This window comes from Besnoitia besnoiti, chromosome III (genome assembly GCF_002563875.1).
Source record: "Besnoitia besnoiti strain Bb-Ger1 chromosome III, whole genome shotgun sequence".
Lineage (NCBI taxonomy): Eukaryota > Apicomplexa > Conoidasida > Eucoccidiorida > Sarcocystidae > Besnoitia > Besnoitia besnoiti.
The window spans coordinates 3,079,571-3,101,929 of NC_042358.1; the positions used below are offsets into that span (position 1 = coordinate 3,079,571).

Sequence of the window (22,359 nt, forward strand, 5' to 3'; positions counted from 1 at the left end):
CCTGCCCCAGGAGAAAAATCTTTGCGTCATTTCCTTCCGCTCACGGTTTCTGGGTCTTCTTCGAATCATCTTTCTCTTCGAATCTTCGGTGGGGTCGATACACGTTAGCAGCAGGCGCGCAGAGTCGGACTCTCCTCGATGTGTGTTGCAGACCCGCAGTTTGAGACAGACTGACGGCAAGACACGCCGGCAGCATGTGTCCCGTATTTTCTTGTCTGCTGTCGCGAAAATAGAATATCGGCTGCGTTTCAATTTTTGTTTCGGTCCCGACCGCGTCTCCTCAGTCTTTAACTCCTACGCCCTGCTTCGTCCGCATGTCGTCTTCTCACGTGTCCTGGGTTTGCGGCTGCATGCCGCGGGTCGAGCGCGTAATTTTGCGGTCAGAGTGAGTTAGACTCTGGTTCGTACTGCGCACATGACGGCTTTTTCTTCCCCTTTCCTCCTGTCTGAGCGTCGCGGAACGCGCGTGGCTGCTTCTGCTGTTATCCCGCGTTCCACTGTGTGGCGACGCGCACGCAGGCCGGGTTGGACCGCCCCGCTTCGCCCCCCGCCCACTGGAGCCGCTGTCTCTTGGTTCGATTTCCCTGCGGCGCTTCTCACGCGTTCCCCATGGAGAGCCAGCGGCGCCCAGTTAAGGGCTCAACGCAGTCGCTGGTTTCCTCGCGGTTCGCGCACCCCTCGGCGCCTGCGAGTTCCGGCCCGTCGGCGGGCGCCGGGGGGACGCCTGCCGACCGTAAGGCCGCGGAGAGCGGAGAGAGGGAGGAGGCGCACTCGGGCGCAGAGAGCGTGGACGGGGATGACGAGGCAGGCGCGGGGGGTCTGTTTGCTTCTCCGCTTTCTCTCGGGTCGCAGCGCCTCAGCCGCTCCATCTGCCACCAGGCGCCCCCTTTCCCAGGCTCCGCCGTTGTGTTTCAGACGCCGAGTTTCGCTCCGCCCAGCCGCGGCAAGCGAGACCGCGAATGCCTCTCGCAAGGCACGCCGCCGCGGCTCGCGCGCCACTCCCTGGGCGTGCCCCCCGCCGCCGACACCGCGTTCTCCCCGCCCTCACAGGACCAGCGGACGCCCCCCCGCCCGTCCTCTGGCGCGGCGTCTGGTTTTTCGTCTTTTTCTGGGTTTTCCTCCTCGGTGTTCCCCCACGACGGCGTGGGCACGCCTGTGGGCTCGCCGGCCCTCGGGGTAGGGCGTGCGGGGCCTTGCTTTGGCGCGGAGGACTCCACTCCGGTGCTGCGGCAGCGCGCGGAGCCGGCGGCTCGCACGGAGGGCGAGCGGGGGGGCGAGGGGGCGGCGGAGACGGGCTCGCTCGCGGAGTTCCTCTCTCGAGTCGAGGACCTCTTGCGCACCGCCGCATCGCCCTGGTGGTGGGACGTGGACGTCGCGCAGCTGCTCACGTTTTTTCTCTCGCTTTCCGAGAGCGGCACGATTCAGCTGGGCGACGCGGCGCAGGACGTTCGCGAGCGGCCGCCCGAGCCGCCAGAAGCCTGCCTCCTCGAGGGGGACTGCGATGCCGCGCAGTCCCCAATCGTCACGCCGCGGCGTTTCGTGGCCGCGGCGGTCGCGGCCGTCGGCGGCTCGGGCGGCGCGGCGGCAACGCGGGCGGGCAGCCAAGAGCTCCTCGGCGCCTACCGCATGGAGTTTACGCAGGCCGCGCTGTTTCTCGAGCGCCTGGCGAAGGTGTGGGGGAGGAAGATTGAGCACTTGCATGCGCTCTTCCTGCACATGCTTCAGTCGATGAACGTCGCGGGAACAGGGGGGAAGGCCGGCGACGCACTCAGGGGCGCCGCAGCCATCAAAGCGGCGGCGCACGGCACGCACAGCTTACGGTTCATCAAGCAGGCGATCCTGCAGGAAGTCCTGGAGAGCGTCGCGCTGTGCCTGCCGGCCTTCCCGCAGGAAGCGAGCGCGAAACGAGGCGAGGGCGCCAAAGACGAGGAAGAAGAGAGAAACAAAAACGCGCGGCCCCCCGACGTGGTTCGCCTCCCGCCTGTCCTTCGAAAGAAGACCGGCCGACCTGGCAGAGGAGGCGCCAGAGAGACAGGGAAGGCCGCAGAAGAGCCCCAGAGAGGAGGAGAGCCGAGCCGCGCGAGCGCCGCACGACAGGAGAGCGGAGGCAGCGCGGCAGGTTCAGCGGCACGCGGCGACGCGGAGCAGGCAGCTGGCCGCACAGACGCCGGAGGAAGCGAGGAAGAAGAAAGCGCCATGGCCACCAGATACAGAGAATTCAGAAGCTTCAGGGTAAGGAGAGCCCGGAGAGCCGCTCGGTAGTCCCGTGGGCGTACGCGTCGTTCGCGCAGGACCTGTAGTCGTAGTTGTAGGTATCTACATGTATGTTTCTAGGTCGTGCATGCGTTTGCAGTTTAAGATGTGATGTGTGTTTCTGCCTCGTCTGTCTCCAGATAAGTGCACTTTTGTGCTCGCGGCTTCGTGCCCCGTTGACCTCAGCGCGCGAGTGAGAAAGCAGCGGTTTTGAGACGACATATTTTCCGCAAGGGGTGATGCCTAAAGGCGCTAAGCGGCGGCGTGGTTCCTTTATTTCTAGTTTTTTTCAATCTTTTTGGTTTTCAGCTGACTTCCTTCCTGCTCCACGAGGCCTCGGGCGGTTTGATGGTTGACTCGCGCGACACGTCTCTGTACGACGCGCTTCTCCTCCGCCCCGAGAAGAAGCGGCGCAGACTTCTCCCTTGCTCTCTCGCGGCGTCCCCCTCTGGCACCAGTCTCCACGGGCCTGTTCCCGCGCCCGCACCTGGTTTGCCACCTGCAGTGCCCGCGCCTTCTGCGTCAGCTTCCTCCGCAGATTCCGCGCTGCAGCTGGCCGCAGCTGCGACAGCGCTCCCTGGGGACCTGACCCGCCTCCCGAGCGAGGGTTTGGGCGAGTGCCTCGACTTTGGCGGCGAGGACTTCGCTGTCGACTGTTTCGAAGACCCGGCACCGGCCTCCGCGTCGGCGGCGGAGGCAGCGGGGCGGCTCGCCGGGGACGTCGGGGCTGCGACCGAGGGCGTGGGGAGCTCGGCGGACGCGGAGGCGCTCTCGCGCGAGTTATCTGGCGCGTTTTTCTTCGAAGAAGAGCGCGGCAAAGCCCAGCACAGACAGGACCTCGGCATCGATATGAGCGTCCCTCCCGACGATGCGGATGGCGCAGACGCCGCTGCCGCGCCGCCTGGCGCCTTTGCCTCCCGCGAGGCGCCGCTGTTGTCCGTCGTTGACCTCATCCAGCGCGCCTGGCTGCAGCAGCAGCGAGAGCAGGGCGCCGACCGCGTGACGGCACTGCGGCGGCTGTTGCATGCCTCGCGCGCCGGCGACTGGAGTGTCTGTACTGCGCCACCGCGGGAGACTGGCGACGCCAAGCGGACGCGCCCTGCCGGGAATCTCTGCGGAGGAGACAGTCAGAAGGGCCTGACCACGGCGTCTGCCGCGTCGCACGGGGCTGCGAAGGACGTCTGCGCGAGCGAGGCGCACGCGGTGAAGCAGGGACAGGGAGAGGCATCGTGTCCCTTCTGCCTCGATTGCGAGGGCGCGCGCGCACACGGCGTGGGCGCGCGGGAGGAAGCCGGCTCGGGCAGGGAAGAAAGCAAAGAAAAACAGAATAAGAGGCAGAAAATAAAACCTCGCGCCCGCTATAAACTCATGTCACTGCGCGAAGAAGAGGAGGCGGACGACAAGGCTGAGAGACGCCCTCTGAAACTCGGCTCCTGCACCAGGTACATTTGAGACCTTTTATGAACTTAACTGCGAGTGTGTGCGCTTTGCACATTCCTCGGTTCGATGCTAATAATTCGCAAGCAGACGAGTCTCGTCCTGTTATCTTGCGTCGTGTAGCGCCTGCTGCCTTCTGTGCATCTCACTCGCAGCCGTTTTCGCTCTCCTCGTACCATGTCAAGCGTTAGCTTTCCCGTCTCCGTCGCCTGCCTCGCGCTCTCTTCTCTGCCTCCCTTTTTTTCTCCCTCTCCGCGGTCGATGTCTGCATCTCGCTTTGGGCTCCAGTCTTTCTGCGCCCTTGCGCGGCCGCGGCTGTTCTCAGCGTTCTCTCCTGCCTCTCTGTCTGTCTGTTGCTGGGATCCGCTCTCTTCCTCGGTGTGCTGCCGTTTTTTTTTGCCCTGGTCGCTTCTCATCTGCATCTAGGTTAGCGCGCCTTGTTTTCTTCTCTGTGCGTTCGCTTCGCAGAATCCCGCCTCCCTTCTACGCCGCGCTGCCGTCTTCGGCCTTCGCGTCGGCGCCTGCGACAGCCGCGCTCGCCTTCCACCGTGTTCATACGCCACAGGGCTTGCGCACGCTGCTGCAGGGTCTGTGGAGCCCGGGGGAGCTCGCGGCGGCCGAAAACGTGATCTGCGGCGGCGATGCAGCCTCTGTGAAGGAGGAGAAGAACTCAGAGAAGGCCTCGAGTTCTCGCGCCTGGCGTGAGGCTCTTGCGAAAGCCAAGGCGCGCACGCGAAAAGCGAACGTCTCAGGTGCGGTAGCACGCCCGAGGGGAGGTGAGGGGGCACACGCTTGGAGAGAGAGAAAGCCGCGCAGCAAGAATACCAGGAGCGAGAGAGATGTCCAGTGTGAGGCGGGGGGGTAGGGGGGGGTGGCGCTGAGAGAGAGCAGAGGCCACGACCGAACTAGCTGCGTGGAAAAACTCCACACGTGCCTGCGTGTGTCGGTCTCTCTGTCTCTTGCGCAGCCGCGCACCTTCCATTTTATCCAGACATTCAGCTTCCGAATCCGCTGTTGGCGCCGGCAGTCGCGGTGAAGCTTCCAGCGAGCGCGCCGGATGTCGCGACAGCCGTGAAGCGCCCAGAGAGCGACGCGGAAGGCGAGGAGGCGAGTCGCGATGACTTGGAAGTCCGCGGCGGCGATCTCAGACGGCGCTTCGACGCGAAGAAGAGAGGGCGGAAAGAAAAAGCGCCTTTCGGCATCGCAGCCGCAGGCTCGGCGATTGGGTGCATGCTCGAGACCTCCCGATGGAAGTGGATGGAAGACGTCGTCTACGCGCGCCTGCGGGAACGCGCGATGCTCAGGCAGAGACTCAAGCGGAAAATCAAGCGAGAAACAGTGAGATCTACAGACCAGAAAAACAGAACTAAGTCCATACGTATGAAGAGAGACGCGAACCCTACACCCAACACCTGACAAGTACTCCATGCGGCAAAAAGGAGAGAGAACGGAGGCTCTTTGCGCGCGTCGGTGTGGGCGGGCCTCGCTGGAGTTTTTTCGTGCGTTTTGTACAGTTCTCCTGGGTATCTGGTCCTCGCCTCTTCTGTTGGGGGGGGGGCTGCTGAGCATCTGCCGCATGCGCGTGCGCGCTAGCCGCGAGCCCGTCCCTCCTCTCGTCTGCGTCATTTTGAAAAGCGCCAAATTTAGTCCGCCTCTGCAGAAATGATGCCTCTCAGTCTGAGGCTGTCGGCGCGCCTCTCGGGTGCGCTGGCGATGCGTGCTCCATTTGTTTTCTTTTTCCGCTTGTTGCGAGCAGGAGCGAGGGCGGAAGGGAGCAGATCAGGGCTCTCTCGCGGCCTCTCTGAGGTCCCCTGAGGCCCTTCCTGTGGCTCGCGAAGCAGCTGAGGAGGCTGAGGCGCTGGTGGAGGCCGTCGAGGAGAGAATCCTGAGGCCTGTAGAAGCCTGGCGAGAGCTGGAGGAGAGCGCGGTCGACGCCGAGGTAAGTTGGCTCAGGCTTCTCTTCTTCTCTGCTCCGATCTCAACCTGCGGCGCCTCCTTGCCCCTCGCCTTGCGGGGCTTTACCGCCTCACCGTGCCTTTCGCTGTCACGCCCTTCCCTAGGCTCTGAATCTTCTCAACTTGCGCAGGCAGGCTGAGGCGAATGAAAGAGCTCGTCACGCGTCACAGCCCTTGTAAACCTTAAGTCCGTTAACGTTGCCACGCAGCTATGCTTTCAGCCATCTCCTCCCTGCCGAGAAGGGCATTTTCTTCTTCCTTCCTCGCTTCCCGCGTCGCGTCCGCTGCGTGCGGCCGCTTTCTGGCGGCATGGCTTCGCTCTCTGAGCTGAGGTGAGGTGTTCCCTGTCGAGTTCTTGGCTTTTGCTTTCTTTTTCAGGATATTTTCGACGTCAGCGACGCGAAAGGAGACGCGGACGGAAAGGTGGGCGAAAACGGCGAGAGGAAGAGCGCGCTGAGCGAGCGCAGCGGCGACGGGCTGATGCTGGCGTTGCTCAGCGGACCTGAGAAGGAAAAACTCGAACAGCAGCTGCGCGCGGCCGTCAGTCTGCCGCTTGCGGTCACGGTAGGTCCTTTCTTTCTCCTTTCCGCTTTCGTCTCCCTGCGTGTGTCTTCGTCTGTCACAGCCGGTTTCTGTCTCTGGCGCACAGGCCCTCTTGTCTGCCTTCTGCTGCTCTGGCCACAGCTCTTTCCTCTCTCTCCTGAGCCCTCTTCTATCGTTATTCGCTTTGCATGCTGCTCGATTCTGCTCCCTCTCGCGGTGCTCTGCTAATGCACTTAACATGGTGGTCATGAAAGCAAGGCTGTTCTGCTCTTCATTCTACCTGAAATTCGAGTTTTGAATCCGCGAGTGGTGATACGGCACCGTTTTGTAACTCGGAATGTAACCAATGGATGGGTCCTTGTGCGGGTATACAGTGGGTTCTTCTTGATCATTATTATTGGTCTTCCCGCATTCTCTGCTCGCCGTCTCCTCTTCTCTGGAGGCGGGTCTCCGCTTCGCGTCTGCCGCTCTAGCGTTGGCGCCCATGACCACGCAAGAACCCAGGAAGTTAATAGCTAAAAGTGCTGCAAATTCCAAGTACTGAAAGCCCCCTACAAATCAGGTGCCTCCGGATTCAAAACCATCCTTAAGCTTTTACTTAGGGGAAGAGACTGGAGCCGCAGACCGTGTTTTCGTTGTTGTGCGTTTCGTGTTTCCTCGCTCAGGAGGATGGCGCCGATGATCATCTGGAAGGCTTTTCTGCGGAGACTAGCCAGAAGAAGATAGCGGACCGCGAGTTGCTGCAGCGGTACGCGACGTTTGATCTGTGGAGGACGGGAGATCGAGGAGAAAAGAACTAGAAAATCCGTACATATTTGCCCTAAGTAGTTTCTAAAATATTCCTCTACATTATATTTATAAAATATAAAGATAGCTTCTACGCCAGTGCCCTCCCTCCCTTTCTCAACGTCGACGAGTGTCGCGTGCTTCGGCCCCGCGGACTGACTCCGAAATGGACTTTTGGCGTCTGTCCGCGTGCTGCCTTTGTGGCATGCGCTCAGCACCCGATCGTTTGTCGAGGCTGTTTTTCTGCGCAGCGTTGCCACTTGGTCGGTTTTCCTGGATGCGCAACTGCGGCAGAGCGCGGCCCTGCCGCCCTTCGACATCCGCGCCTACGAACGCACGCTGCTCCAGCGCGTCGCCGAGCTCGCTCAGGTGAGAAAGCGGCTCCGAGAGACCGGGCGACGATGGAGGGCTCGTAGTGCACATACTCCACTGCTAAGCTACATGCCCAAAGATTGTGTTAAATCCAACATCTATTCTCCGTATAATACCACAAAGTCAATAGCTCGGCTGGAAGAGTGCGCTAACAAGCGCGCACGATGGAAGCGAGAGGGGCTGCCCTTGCGCCGAGGGAAGGGCCTCGGCTCGGCGGGATGATATCGACGCGCGCGGCGTCAGAGCGGCAGATCGGGAAGGAAGAAGACTCGCGCGCTGGAGGCAGCGAGGCCGATAGGCGGCGCGCCGCTTCGACAGAGCGCCGCTCGACGGAAGGAGTCAGCAGGGAGATGCTCACAGCATGAGTGGGTGCAGCGGGAGGGCGACAGGGGGCACGAATCCGAACATTGGAACAGAGCAGAGATCTCCCCTTGCACGAGCAGGCTCGGGTTGTCTGGCGACCAGAACGGCGCAGATCTGTAACGGCGTCAGGCCTGCGCCGAAGCGGGAAGAGGCAATGGCTCTCTGAGAGTCAAAGGCGGGCGACTGCGCTCTTCACGCGGTCTCGCCTCTCGCGAGTTCAGACGCAAGAGGCCCTTGCGCGTGCCGCTGCGAACTAGAGATGGAGCTCGACAAATGCGAAACGAGCGTAGCGGTCCCCGCTCTGCTCTCTTATCTCTCCGTCATCTGTCTCTCCTCTTTCTCGTTCACAGACCTGTTGCCCGTCGTCGCCCAGAGCGCTGCCGCCGCCCGCGCCTCTCCTCGCTCTCGAGGACGGGTCTCCTTCCTCTCCAGAGACGCTTGCGCTGACGCTCCAAGACAAATCCTTTCGCGACGGCGGCGAATCCCTGCAGCTCGCCTCGCAGGCCGAGAGTCGCCTCGCACTGAGAGAGAACGGTGCGCCGCGATTTCCGAACTTCAGCGAGGTCGCCGACGGCCAGAAGAGCTACGAAGTCTGCAGGCTCTTCCTCTGCACACTCCTGGTGAGACAGCGGGGCTGGGCGCAGGGCCCTTGCCTCTGCGCGGCAGAACGAGCCGAAAAAACCCCTTTGTCGCCTGAGGCGATGGCGGGGCAGTGCCTTGACGAGCCAGTGAGGGGGAGTCAGCTGCTGTCTCCTGCGAAAGACGAGGAGTTTTATTTTTGCTGGGCACTGCACAGAGGGACGAGGCGATCTTCAGGGCGCGGCTTCCCCTGCACGGAAAGAGAGGCGAGGCTCAGCAGAGGCAGAAAGCGTTTTGTGACAAAGCGAGGCGCCTGCAGTTTGCAGCGGGGCATGCCGCCGGTGTAGAATGGGCGCGGCGTGAGGAGGCTCCACTTGTTTTTTGCTGCGCAGCCTCCTGTATCCGGCGTCTCTGTCTGCGAAGTGCGATCAAGGGGAGCGTGCGTCTCTTGCGTGCGCCTGCAGCTGACAAACAAAGGAAAGCTCGACATCATCCGCGCGGAAGATGGACAGAGCGAGGCCGAAGAGGAAGAAGCGTCATGGCAGCGGTTCTTGGAAGGCAAGATCGACAGCAGCGGGCGAGGTAGGCGTTTCTTCGGCGAAAGGTCTATCGATTCACGACGAGTGCAGCTAGTCTGCGGTTTCCACGCCTTCACGCGCACAAGTCTGCTGGAGGCGCGCCTTCATCGGTCTCTTGTTTTTCTTCTTCTTCGCGAATGGAATGCGGAAGACGTCGAATGAGCGTGGTTCCTTTTTGAGACTTCGACCTCGAGTCGTATTCGCTATAGCTCGCAAAACTCCTCAACTTCTCTTCGCCTTCTCACGTCTTCCTTCATTGTGGGCACTCCCCTCTGTCGAGGTGAATGATGTCTCGGCTGATTCGCCGGGAGTTATCTTGTTCGCGGCGCTCGCCGCGCGCGTAAAGCCCTTTGTGTGTGCGAAAGCCTGAGGCTCCGCATTGGCCTTCCAGTACACAAGCGTTTAGTTGTGAGGAGACTGCGCGGGTCTTCCGTTGTGTGGTTTGTGGGTAAGATAAAGTTTATTTTTCATTCCAGATTGTCGCACATGCCGTGCTCTCTGCCCGCAGACCGCTCGAGTGCAACGCGAGACTTTGCGATCACCGTCTTGGCGCCCGACGCCGAAATCTGGTGCGTCTGCAGCGCAGTAGAAGCAGACTCGAGGCGCACATGCGTTTGAGAGAGATCCAGCGTGCCGGCGCGGCCCTGTTTGGCTCTATAGGACCCGTCCGTATTCCTGTCGCCAGAGGGCGTCTGCGTGTATGTCTGGAAGGCAATAGTTATTCTTTGTAAAGCCTTAAAAATTCCAAACCGGGGAGCGAATGCAGACGTGGATACCAGCAGACCGGCAGTCTGCTGGTCGCGGGCCGCGCAAGAGTGTGCTCACGATGTTCATGTTAACTTTGTGGCCCAAGCGGATGTACGCTGGCGACACAGGCTTTTTCTCAACGTTTGCTGTTTGCAGGTCAGCACACAATGGTTTTGGAGAGGAAAATTAGCTGCATTCGCCCTCTGGAGGTGTGCGAAGCACCTCATCACACTTTGAACGAAAGCGGTACGTTGTTTCTGCTCGGCTCTGCAGAGTCCTGTCGCTCACTTGTCAAACACTCTCTACCTTTTGAAACTTCTCAACGAGGTCGGATTCTCTTTTGGCGCGTCGCTCTGTTCGGCATTGTCGCGGAGCAGAACGCGAGAGCGCATGCGCATGCGCACGGGTTCAACCCCCGGTCCGACGCTAATGTGTTGGGCGTCAGTTATATTTTTCTTCAAAGGTGCTGCCGCTTGACTGAGAAAGGCAATCGCTCATAAAAAGATGAGCAAACACGTCCTCCTGCCAGCTTAGCCGCGTCGCTGAGGTGCGCGCGTGGCGAGCGTTGCAACGGACGTTCCGTTTTTGGCAGGACACGTGCGCGGCTCACGCGGGCCGTAGCATCTCAGGAAGCGCTGGGTTCCTCTGTAAAGTTGAGGCCGGTGCGCAGCCAGCGGCAGCCCGGCATGAGGTGCCTGAGAGCCTCCTCGTGTCTTGCGGCGCACTGCGCCGGTGCAGAGCCGGCTGCTATGTATCGAAACAGGGGCAGTAGGCGTTCGATGTATCATCTGCACAGCTTACGATTTTACTACACCTGCGGTAGCTCTCAGAGAATGCAGAAGGGCGTACCCCGTGTCACGATGCGATGTCAGCGTGTGTTAGAGTGGTTTAACAGGCAAGCATCTGTGTTGGAATCATCGCTTTAGACAACTCCCGATAGCGAGAGCGCCTGCAGAGAAGGGCATGCAGTTTAAACTGAGAGGAAGCACGGCGCCCTCGCAGCACGGATGCCCAGCTGCTCTTTGGTGTTTTTGATCCTCAACGCAAGAGCGTGCAGTAATTGTAAATATATGTATTTCTATGCGTGGTGGCCGCCAGAGGCGGAACCACTTCGCTTTTTCTGGTGGTCGTGGCTCGTATGGAGCTGATAGTGGAAAGGGGTGAGGTGGGACTTTTGCTGGCGTTTGGCTCCAGTTCACACGAAACAAGAGGCCGACGCTGTAGCTGCGAGCCTCTCGCGACCAGAGACCTGCGTGGCAGTCGTTGTCGATGCAGAGCTGCAGCGGGTATCCGCGGAGGTTGACTGCATGGCGCCTTCAGAAGAGAAGCTCTCTCCCGTCGAGCGAACAAACGACAGCGGCACAAGAGTTAGTTTTCGAGCGGCAGGAGGCGTCTATTGCGCACGTGTAATCGCTGCCGCGGAGGCCGATTCGTCACTGGAGATACCAAGGGAGACAGATCGTAGTTCACGATCCTAAGGCACACACAGGCCCAAGCTATAGTGAGTGACACACGCCAAATTGCCCTGCTGTGGAACAGGTCAGAACCAAGGAAAACCTTTTGCTCCCCCGAGAGATGTGACCGATAGGTGATAACGCTTCAGTTGCAGAAAGAGTATTACTCCTGGAAGGGATAGAAATTCCGGATATAGAAGGTTCCACGAGAGCCTCAATCCATCCGCACAGTTTCATTGACACTGCTCGAGGGAATTGTACATTTGAAGGATTTTGAGCGAACACTGGAAAACATCTCTCTCTTGAGTGTCTGCTAGGACCAACACTACTGCCGAGCCAACAAAGAGCCGCTGCAAAGAACTTTGGTTCTGCGCGGGGTTCCCAGCTGCGCTCAGATACAGTGGGGTCCGGCGCAGATCAGCTGGTGCGTCAGGCGCAAGCTGCAGAGGAAGCAAAAAGCAGAAACTGCATCTGCACTAGATAAACTTGTGTATTCACATAACTACATAAGGTTGTACCCTGTCAGCATATGTGGGGCTACACGTGTAAACTGGTATGCACCGCGAGCAGACACAGATCCTGTGTGCGTGTGGTGAAGAGCTACGGAGGCGAAATGCAAATTGCCGCATGTATCACTCGACCCCCACTTCCCAGTAAATACGGCTCTGCGTCGCCGCTCAGCTGCTGCTGCTTCCGATTCAGGGGAATAACTTTCGGCCATTCGCTTACTTGCAGGACAGCAGCCCGCTGCGGACGGCGGACAAATTTCCGGACACGATCGTAGCAAGAGGCGTGCTGCACGCGCCAGGAAACCGAGTGACACAAGTGCATGGAAATAGCCAGGTATGAAACTGTGAGCACCTCAAGCCTGCGAGGCGTTACGGAAAGACATCCGGTGCGATTCGTAAGGGTTTACGCTGCGAGATGGAACCTCAGCAGTAGAGTCGTAGTCGAGCTCGGCCTTACCTACTCGATTACAAGTTAAGCTTGTGTCTGAGTGAGAAAATCTCGCTGGAATTCGATTCTTGCTCTCCACCTCCCTTTGGCTTCTCACCAGCCGACGACAGTGTGAATGTTAGCCTTACCACAGCGGGATCGAGCTCTTCCGGAATGGCAATGTCTTGCAGCTGCACGGGAGACGAAATCCGTAGCAAGGCTACCCATGTTCCACACTGGCTCATTGCCCACCTATTTCAGTCGGTTGTGTGTGCTATCCAGTGGATGCGTATTAACTCCTGCCAAGTGCACACCAAAAGACAGGAAGGCCTCTGAACTTACGTATGCGATGGGAATGAAGAAGAACATAATGAAGCGGTTGTCCTTGGTGCACAGCTTGAAGTGAATATTCTGTTGTAAGCACAAAAGGGAAACCGATCTTCATTCTGACACGTGTGCACACTCACATCATGCGAAGATGGACAAGTCTTCACAGTCCGCAGTGCGGCACTCCGGCAAACATTTGACGGGGCGGCTCTACCAAGACTGATCCCTATCACCTGAGCTTCACCCCCCTCCCGCACCTTACACATTGCCGGTATACGTGTTAGACGAGAGCGACATGGACTCTTGTGACCCTTACTTGGAGACGGAAATCGAGGTGATACTCCACTTTGAGAGACATGCCATTGCCAAGATGAATTAATGTTGCAGGTAATCCTGCGCGATTATCCTGCAGGGCAAGCCTCATCGCAACGTGAGAGAGTTCGGTACTACAGAAGTATCTAACGGATTACACACCGCTTGCATGTAGTAGCCAGGCTGCGTGTTGCTCACGAGTCCGCCCTATCAGAAAACACGATACCAAATTCGTATTGAACTCAATGAGAAAGCAGCGTTGACGCGTCTAGGAGTTCACAGCAAAAAACAGAAAAGGTCAGGATGGCACCAAAGAAAGAAACCCCGGATGTGCAAAAGGCCAATGACTAAGTTCCTGCCTCGTTACCTCGAAGCACTTCTTAGAGCCAGTATGGTTTGCTGCATCTCTTGGGTAAGCCTTTATCTCAGAGTGCTTTTGCATATGGTTCCCGCGAGACATCTGAGTTATCTATGAAAATCAAAGTGCAACTATGACTATGGAGCGAGGTAAATACGTTAGCTACAAGTGAGATGGGTCAATGGCAACGCAAACTGACTGGCCGAGAGGACACGTGAGCCGATGTTTTTATCAATCTGTCTTCACAGTCGCCTCCTTGGGACACCCACACTCGAGAATTGCCCGGGCTTGCAGTGCTTGCCGAAGGAGGCCCCGTTTCTGTGATCGTAGCTTCGGCAGCGGCATTTGCTTTTTCAGCTTACGGAATCGTCAAACCGAACAGCCCGGAGAGAGAAGTCTGCAACAATCTGCTCTAAAAGCTCCTGATCGGAGAGGGGATGAGGCTGAACAGGAAAGCCCCAACAGAGGAATACAGCCTACGCGCGACGTCTCCTTGTTGACGTAGGAAAGAAATACGTGATTTTAGAAAGAACAAACTCTTTCCGTATTCATTAGTTCTGGTTAGGCTAGGAGGAATCGAGACCACCGACGCAGAAACGATCAAGTGACTCGTGTAATGGAGTCGCCAGATCCTTTTTTGCCAGCCGAATGTAGCATACAGGCTCCGAAAACGGATAGTCTTCTGGTTCGCGCCCAAGCAAGTGAAGGGACGCCTGACGTGCTTGAAGTGGAGTAGGCGTGCCGGATCCAAACATTGAAGGTGTCCTAAAAACACTCATTCCTATCTGGCGTTCATGGAGGTTTCCTCCATTTTCTGCGTCATATGTTCGCGACCTTGACGAAGCAAATACGGACAGAAATCCCATGTTTTCGATTGGCAGCCGTCTGCTTTCCATCTACAGCAGTGGTATCGAATAGTGATGACTCTGCTCTCTCTCGGTGGCTATGCCGGTTCTCGTGTGTTTGTGGTGGTAAGAAATTAGCAGACGGAAGGTGCATCGCACTGTTATTCGTTATGTGCCACATTTCGCGTCTCTCAAGAGGTGACAGAGGCATGTGACCGGAAGTCGTTGTTCTACCTCCTCCCTGTGTTCCATTCGGAATATTTAGCGAGCACGGACGCCGGCATAGTTGCACGTCAGACGCCATGGAGCGGGAAGAGGTCTCTAATTAGTGCGTCTTCCGCATCGATTCGACGCCTTCAGATTTGTGTGTGTGCGTCGTCAAGCCTACTCTTCTTCCGCCACGACCGTCGGTAGTTTGCGGGTCTGTGGAATTCAGTGGTTTGGCAGCATCTTCGCGCAGACAGCCAGTTCTAGTGTTTGCAGCCGTGGTTCTTGATTCTGTGTCTTTGCTGGCCGATTTTCCGTTCTCGGTGGCAAAAAACCGTTCTGCCTCTGGTCTAAGCATCTCGACGGCCGCAAGAGACGCAGACTCTTCTAGTCGCTGTTTTTTACAAGAGTGACCAGCAGCCAGGTAACCCCCCTGGCCTTCAGGGGGCAGCATTCCCCAAGGTCGGTTGGCGTTGGTTGACGGCAGAGGGGCCCCAATCGCAGAAACCCTGCATCCTCGGGCGTATTCAGCAGGGGTGATAAAGTCGCCGTCTCCGTCTTTCGCTCCACACGCGACGGCTGTCAAGCAGCCCAGGCACGCGACGACAGGGAAGAGGTAAGGCTCTATAACGTCCCGCATGCCAGTTTTGGCCGCGCGTTTCACTATGTTTGTATTCGTAGCGCCTCCATGGACGCTGTAGAGGTACTGCATTCTGCGTGTAAATGCATTAATGTCATCTCTTTTCAGGCACGGAGGACGAAATTGAAAATGGATGGTGGTACCGGTATGTGTGCCCACTTTGATGCCATCCAATCAGCATGAGACACACGAGACTGTGCAGCCCGACACTGCAGTGAGTTTTGTCAGCCAGAAGGGCTTTCTCCAGAGAAGGCACAGCCACGCTCGAATGTATTCAACACCGCCTTACCAGAAAAGTTTCGAAGCGGCGATGCCTGTCCAGGGGAACCAGGGCCATGGCACAGAGTTAAAAATGAATCTCGATAGAGTGCCGGCACACTGGGGCTGGGTATGCATGCGCAGATGGTCTCGCTTATTGTGCATCTTTTCTTCTATATGCATCTAGCGAGCATCACGCTGTTTCGATTCATTCCAGCGACGCGATTCCACGGCAGCTGATGCTGCGCACAAAACAGCAAGGCTTTTTTTTAAGCAGCAGGAGCACTGGGCTCTATGGTTTGAGGATTTGTTGTCGGAGCAGCCTGAATCGTAAATTTTGCCGTCAAAGTGGCCGTCTGCCTGCCGTAGGGTGTGTGTGCGGTTTGTATTTGAATGGTTCGACCCAGAAGCCTACGTCTTTTTCTGTGTTATTCCACAGGCCAGGGCATAATTGCTCATTTTTGACCGGGTTTCTCCAAAAACAACTTTCATCCTCAAAACTTTACGCGGTGTTTTTGCTAACGCCGTTGAAGACATGCCCGGATACTCATGGCTCTCGTAGGCCGTCTCTCAACGTTTGGGTGGCGTAGGACGGTGAGGAAGACTCCCCGTCTTGGTTTACCCACTCACGCCTATGTTTTTCGCAAACCCTTTTCTGTGCATCCTGATAGTGGGGCCTCCAAACCAATGTCTCTTCGGCGAAGCTACCCGGCTGCAAGCTTCACCGACCAGCTGTCCATTCTGACGAGTTTCCGCGGACTTCAGGCAAGGAGAAACCACACTGACACGCGCTCCTCGTCTCAAGTCTCTGGGGCTTCGCCAACTAGCGACACTACACTCCGCGAACCACAGGGCCCGGATGGGCATGCCACTGTTCGTATTGAGCTCACGCCCAATCCACAGGCTCGCAAGTTCGTGATTGAAAACGGTCCTTTACTTGGCGACGCCGCCCCCGGTACATCGCGAAGCTACACGCAGCAACAGCTACGACCACGTACGTCAAGTCAGCCAGACTTCAATTTTCGTTTCACTGTGCCCCTGTCCGAGATGTGGCCTACTTGAGGGAATTCACAGAAACGCTCGGGTCAGGTGTGGCGAAGAACTACATGACAGCCGTAACAAGTCTAGCTGTCTGATTACCTTTACCTTTGCGCAGATGGAGAGTCACCACTAGCTGACCGCCTTTTCAAGGTGAGATGGAATGAATGGAAACACTCCGTCTCATCGGCAGTTTTCGGCACGTGTGATGCAGCGCTTTCCATAAACGGACAAGCGCCGGACTAGAGAGAGGAGGCTTCACCAGGACCAAGCTCCTTCTACGCAGCACAGAAATGAATGCCGTCGTCTCAATACAGCTTACGTGGAAGGCATAAAGATGAGCTGTCTTCACACGCCACTGCGAGCTGAGACGCTTTTCAAAATGTGTGCCTATCCACGGCATTATGTTGCATGTGATTTTGAGAGGATGACGTCGTGAGCATGGTACCGGTCACCTGCTAGCATTAGCTGTCACCTGAGGCGAATCCATGGAACACAAAGGTGGCGCGGCCGCGAACCCACGCCCGCTCGAACGTGCCTACTGCGTCTATGCTGTTCACAGGTTGATGGACTGAGTTCTGTGTTAATCGCGCGAGACTATATCACGGTCGTGAAGTCAAGGGACGTGGAGTGGCAGGACGTGGAGGAGCTTGTTACGCAGTGCATCTTGGAGTAAGACATCCTTAACACATGTGTAACACTGGCTTTCCAGCTAATAACTGCAGTCCGCATGCGAGCGCCTTCGAAAATGGTGCCACAATTGCTTGCAGCTTGCGGAGCCGCTTAGGAAACAGCCAGGTCTTCGGTATTGTGAAGAGAGGAGACAACTACCGAGCTTCGAAGGATTCTACTCTCGAGCGTTCCCGTCCGTCGGCACTTGAATTTTCCAATGCGCTAGCTGCGAATGTGCTTCTCGCCTGCGTTTGACTGCAGCCAGTTGAGATCGGGGGTTCCCGCGTTCCGACCAACTTTACCGTCCGAGGAATTCACCGGCACAAATGGTGTTTCACAGGAATCCGGGAAGGAGTCTAAAGCGGAAGAGCAGGAAGACTTGTCTGAAGCAATCAGAGAGCTGTTGCACATGCGAGCGCGACCAATGCTTCAGGCTGATGGAGGAGATCTTGAGATGATGCGCTTTGATGAAGATACTGGAATCGTTTGGGTGCATCTTAAGGGAAGTTGCGAGGGATGTCCAAGTTCGCTGATCACTGTCAAACGAGGAATGAAGCAAATGCTACAGTACTATATTCCAGAGGTGAGGATATGAGAGAGACATACCGCCGCACATACTGAAAGCTTCGTAAGAATGCGCGCGGCTATTCCACGAGAACTCAACATTCAGACGCGGAGAAGAGCTTAACACTCCGGCGCGGAGAAAGATTTCTCGCTCGTCAATCCGGTGTGTCGCTGCGTTCAGGTGGAGGACGTGCGCCAGTGCGATGAAAACGGTGATCCACTCGAGGATGAGGAGGAAGAGGAGTGAAACAATTCGTTTTCTGGAGATACTTTGTCATCGACCATAAATTTCTGGTTTGACAAACATGTATGTCAAATATGTGCAACAAGACTCCGGGTGAAACCCACCTGGATTCATTCAGTGGTCGCCCGCGACTATCATACAGCGTCCTGTTCGAAGACACGTCACTGGGCGCCAACCGCAACATTGCACACACGACAAAGACTTGGGGCAGCCACCTCCTGGCTACCTGCCTGGCACTTTTTCTCTCGTTGACCAAGTTACTTCTCAGTCGAACAGTGCAGCCGCACGCCAAACAAACACTGAATCGCCGGCCCGCCCCCAGTGTCAGAACACATAATCCCGAGATGGCGGGTGCGCGCGATGAGACTGTGTAGGCAATGATACAGAAGTAAACAATGCAGCAACTCAAAGCCTCAGGCCACCCTCAGGCTTTCCCTTTGCGCCACTGGGTCCGCAGAACAATGAGCAGGGTCAGCCGTCCAGGCCAATGCTTGGAATATCACTAGCTGCTTCTGCTGCAATTGTTTCCTTTGTCCGAGTGTTCGCAGCTTTTTCCTCCCAGAGTTCGTAGTAGCTCTCGAGACGGGGCACCTGAAAGGATAACATCAAGAAGCAGGGTTCCATGCGTTCATGAGGAACAAATCTTCGGGGGTATACGTCTTTGATCTGCACGTATGACGAGCTTACCAGCTTCTCGAATTCCAAGAACTCTTCCTCGTTAAACCACATCAGGAGGTTGTTTTGACTGCATTGCCACACAGCACAGACAGGATAACCAGTCTGTGGATACCGGGGCGAATAAGAGCCTCGCCAGGAGGTCTAAAGTCTGCTACACGGAGACAGTGTTGCCCATTAATGAGCTGTCACCAGAGAAAGCCTGCTGCATCAAAATCGGCTGTCGAGTCCCACGGCGCGTGAGAGTTTGTAGCATGAATTCAGCAACTTACCTATCCACGAAGCATACGACCGGCTCGAGATCTCCATCTTGGTCTCTCTTCGCATTGAACACGAAGCATTTTTTGCCCGAAGGGAGCTGCATCAGCAACGACCACCGAACGTATGACCACCGTTGTGTTTCACTGAAAGATTTTTACTTCCGCGGAATAGGCTTGGAGGCTAGGAGCACGACAGACTCGTGCTTCTTCGACGTGGAGTCCGGCCCTGAACGCCTTCGTTACATGAAAATAAGGTGGATAGCGACGAATGACGTGGAAGGATACGTGTTAGAAACAATCAAATGCCTACAGGTCATGCACAGCATGATGGGATGCGTCACAGTAATCTATCTGAGGCCAAACGGCAGCATGGCATGATGTGCTGCCTGGCTGTCGGTGGAATATGACACGGGAGGAAGCGCCGTACAACCGATAGCGTACATATCACCACACACAACGGACAAGAAAACCCTAGCGTCACTTGCTCAATGAGCTTCTCTGGTTTCCTCATACCGTTAATCGTTTCGACCGGTCGCTGCGCGGAGGCGGCCAGTACAAACTGCGCTTCTGGATGGCAGTCATTGGCGTACGCTCCCACAGCACGGATCCTGCGGTAGCTTCTCCAATGGGCCCCCCACGAAGTCCCGCGACAGACCCGGTTAGGTGCAAACCAACATTCGATGGAAGATGATATGCCTTCGAAGGAGTCCCTCGGCAAGACAATATGGTACGACCGCCGGAAGGTTTCTTCGGCCGTGCCCCCGTTGGGTTAGCTCCGCGCAGCCCTGGCGAAAACAAGCCCATCACAAGGAAAGACATTGCTGCACCACATCACGTTACATGAAAACCCCGTTACACGCGGGCACGGCAAACTTCCGGGGGTGATTTGTCACAAAAAGTGCCCTAGCTGCGCAAAGGTACAACGATCGACTATGGTGTCCAGCTCATGCAGTAGCTGTTTTGCATAAAACTCGCGCCACTTGCTTCAACTGTTATTGGCCATGTGCGACAGCAAGAAAGAATTGAAAAGGAAGAAATGAGTGAAAAAATGAGACTTGTACGCCATCCTTCGGCAGTGTTTTTTCTTTGTTGCATGCTGCCGCCGCGTCGATGCCGATGTGCGTGCGCATGCAGCCTCTGCTCAGCCGTTTGTGCTCAGACACGACGGGGGGGATGACCACGGCGACCACCGCCTTGTCAGTCTTGTAAACTATGCTACCGAGCAACCGCTCGGTTGGTTGTCTCTTCCTGCTCTTATAGGAGGGAGCCGGCCTCTCATATGGCGCGTGCCACGGTAGGCGGTCCTCGACATACTAGTTTCTGGGGGTTGCCGGTGTTTGTACACCGCTGCTCTCGGCAGCGGAAGACCACATGATATCCTGGAGCAACAAAGCCGGCAGCGGTGTCAGCATCCGCACCACCGTCACCGCTCTAAACTGATCAGACAAACCGACAGTCAATACCCTGTTCGACTGTGCGGTCGCTCCATACGAGTCGAGAAGGCCAGCAGCAAGGCTTCACAAATGGCATCTCCTCGCGGATCCGATCTCGAGGCTCAAAGCCTCCTTGGTAGGAGCGGCATGACCTGCAGATTCTGGAAAGAGACAGGCGAGTAATGCGTAATTGTCATCCGATAAATCACTGTAAATGGATGCACTGGCTACAGCTTTTCCTGGGTTTTCCTTCGATAGGCAAGCCTGCTGTTGCACAAGTCACGCATTTCACCATAACCCTGTGGTTGTAGGTCCATCGTACGGATTACGGTCGCCCAGTTGGCGATGTACGTCGTGTCTTGCGGGCTTTCGCGGGGCTTTCAGGTGAGGCCAGCGCAATGGAGACCTCAGACGGCCGTGGGAAATGGTGCCCCGGGTTTAGCCGAGCGAACAGACCCTCATCCTCCTCGGTGCCGCGTATGCTCCAGCATTTAGGTTAGCCTGCCGTGGCACCTCTGCCGATGCTCTGGTGGCTGTGAAACGCGGTGATCAGCAACTGGCAGCTCTGGCGAGCCGTCACGCCGCTGTTTCTTCACGCATCGGCGTTGCACTTGGTGTTCAACCTGTTATTTATTCTGGTAGGTGCACCACATGAATATGACAAGAGCCACCAGTGCCGCACTAACCTCCCCCTTAGCATATTGGTCTACGCATGGAAGAACGCTATGGAATGAAGAAGTTCTTGGCACTGTACTTCTTCTCCTGTGAGTGTCGGGAGCAAGCGAACGCAAAATAGAAAAAAACGCATCAAACACCTACCCCAGCTGTGGTTGGAAACCTGTTCTCCATGATGATGCAGCCAAGGGCATTGGTAAGCCCCGCACGCTAAGCCTCGGAAACTCTTGAAACCACAGCCGCCTCGTATCAGTCGGTCGGAGCCAGCACGGCAGGGTTTGGTAATGTTACTCCTCAATTATGTAGGGCGCTGGCTTGCCTATGCAACATGACCAGGTATCATTGGCGGAATGGCGGCGGAAGTCTGCGTGATCTGGCGCAAGCTCTCCGAAGACGTGAAACAAATATACTCCGTCGATATCGTTATCTTCGCTATCCTGATATTCTTCGTATCTTTCGGTCACACGGGTGAGTGGTAGAATACGCTCTCACCATACACATTCTTTGCAATGAGCGATTCGCACCAGTCGACATGTATGGACATCTCGGAGGCTTCCTGGCTGGCCTGGCTTTGGTCTGTCACTACCACAGAGAAGCAGAGGACCTGCCTAAGTGGGCTCGTTAAGCGTCGCATCTCGCAGCGTATCGTTCTACGGTCCTACTCAGATGGTTCCCGGTTCTCTACTATGGCTCTGCTGCAGCGTGCGCAGCAATTCTACTTGTATCACCCCTCTTCTTACTCATGCAGTCCCCTTATCGCGTGGTAAGCCCAGTCTAGTGGCTACGTTCTCCCCTCTTTCAAGTTCCCAGGTTGCAGGCTTCTGCGCATGCGTGATTCCTCGTATAACTCGTAATCATGGAGGCATCCTGTGGGATGACTTCAAAGAGAAGAGGGCATTCTGTAGACCCCGGCAGCGCTATTGAGACTGTAACAGCGTATTGCTTGGTACGGCGAGTAGCAACCGGGAGCAATGTCCCGGGTGTGTTGGGCTCTGCACAATACTCGATATTGCAGAGAATAATGAGTTTGATTCTGTCGTCGTGGTGGAGGGGCGCAGTCGCTATCCGGCTGCAGTGCTGATGCCATGCAACCTGTTCAAAACATCCCCCGCAACGCGGTGACAATATCCACACAGGGCGAGTATTTTTGCTGTTAGTTTCGATGTTCCCGCAGGCGCGTTCACAGACTATTCGTCAATATAACAGACCCTGGTCTTGCTTCGACGTGGTTCCTCACGCGACCCTCACCGAATGAAACAATGCGGTGACTTGCGCCTTCGCCTTAAAGATTGATAGCGTACCTGTGTTTTCTGGTGGTAGTGCGATATTGGCAAGCTGCAGAAGCTGCCCGTTTTTCCTTGCCCGGGTCACAAGCATGCATCGGCTGGCTTCCATCCACCAGCACCCGCTCTTTGTGTTCGGCAACAAATGCAATCGTGGATCGACCTGGGATCATGAACGCATTCGGTCTCATGACCCAGCAACTGTGACAGGCCTGCTGTCCATTTACTCGTTTGTTACCGGCGGCCGCCAACTTCGGGGGCCTAGCACTTCGGCGTTGCCGTCGCTCCCTACTGGCGGCAGCGGCTCACAAGCAAAAAATAACCTGCGGAGCCAAAGAGAACACCGAAGGGACAGCCTTCCAGACTGGGTGTCTCGGCTGCTGAATGGCGTAGCACAGGCAGACACCGGTGCACCATTGGCTTGAGGGGAGAAGGTTACTACCTTCTGTCACTTACACCGCCGCATATCCACATTTCGCAGTCCGGGCAGCACTACTCTCGAGACTGTGCAGCCAGCCTGCAGTAGCCTTTTGAATGGCTTGCGTTGCCGGCCAGTGCGTCGTCC

General features: G+C 56.7%; 5 protein-coding genes across 5 annotated transcripts; 3 read left to right on the top strand and 2 right to left on the bottom strand.

The window, feature by feature from the left end:
* Positions 1-609: 609 nt before the first annotated feature.
* Positions 610-9,803, top strand: BESB_047210 (uncharacterized protein; the record flags this gene model as incomplete). Its single annotated transcript, XM_029363172.1, has 12 exons — positions 610-2,232; positions 2,563-3,695; positions 4,159-4,466; positions 4,658-5,028; positions 5,447-5,629; positions 6,024-6,209; positions 6,854-6,936; positions 7,226-7,343; positions 8,060-8,329; positions 8,753-8,870; positions 9,375-9,435; positions 9,770-9,803. 12 exons carry the CDS (start codon positions 610-612, stop codon positions 9,801-9,803), a joined length of 4,488 nt encoding a protein of 1,495 aa, XP_029220538.1.
* A 1,864-nt stretch (positions 9,804-11,667) lies between these two features.
* BESB_047220 (uncharacterized protein) lies at positions 11,668-12,754 on the bottom strand (the record flags this gene model as incomplete). The annotated part of the gene is made up of 4 exons (XM_029363173.1): positions 11,668-11,862; positions 12,153-12,194; positions 12,346-12,414; positions 12,647-12,754. 4 exons carry the CDS (start codon positions 12,752-12,754, stop codon positions 11,668-11,670), a joined length of 414 nt encoding a protein of 137 aa, XP_029220539.1.
* Positions 12,755-15,637: 2,883 nt separating this feature from the next.
* BESB_047230 (NifU family domain-containing protein) lies at positions 15,638-17,471 on the top strand (the record flags this gene model as incomplete). Its single annotated transcript, XM_029363174.1, has 5 exons — positions 15,638-15,944; positions 16,107-16,141; positions 16,551-16,660; positions 16,922-17,243; positions 17,406-17,471. 5 exons carry the CDS (start codon positions 15,638-15,640, stop codon positions 17,469-17,471), a joined length of 840 nt encoding a protein of 279 aa, XP_029220540.1.
* A 468-nt stretch (positions 17,472-17,939) lies between these two features.
* On the bottom strand, positions 17,940-19,222 carry BESB_047240 (uncharacterized protein; the record flags this gene model as incomplete). The annotated part of the gene is made up of 4 exons (XM_029363175.1): positions 17,940-18,059; positions 18,156-18,213; positions 18,416-18,501; positions 18,917-19,222. 4 exons carry the CDS (start codon positions 19,220-19,222, stop codon positions 17,940-17,942), a joined length of 570 nt encoding a protein of 189 aa, XP_029220541.1.
* A 704-nt stretch (positions 19,223-19,926) lies between these two features.
* Positions 19,927-21,289, top strand: BESB_047250 (rhomboid protease ROM3; the record flags this gene model as incomplete). The annotated part of the gene is made up of 8 exons (XM_029363176.1): positions 19,927-19,972; positions 20,095-20,143; positions 20,390-20,474; positions 20,534-20,600; positions 20,661-20,707; positions 20,765-20,792; positions 20,848-20,979; positions 21,153-21,289. 8 exons carry the CDS (start codon positions 19,927-19,929, stop codon positions 21,287-21,289), a joined length of 591 nt encoding a protein of 196 aa, XP_029220542.1.
* Positions 21,290-22,359: the final 1,070 nt, after the last annotated feature.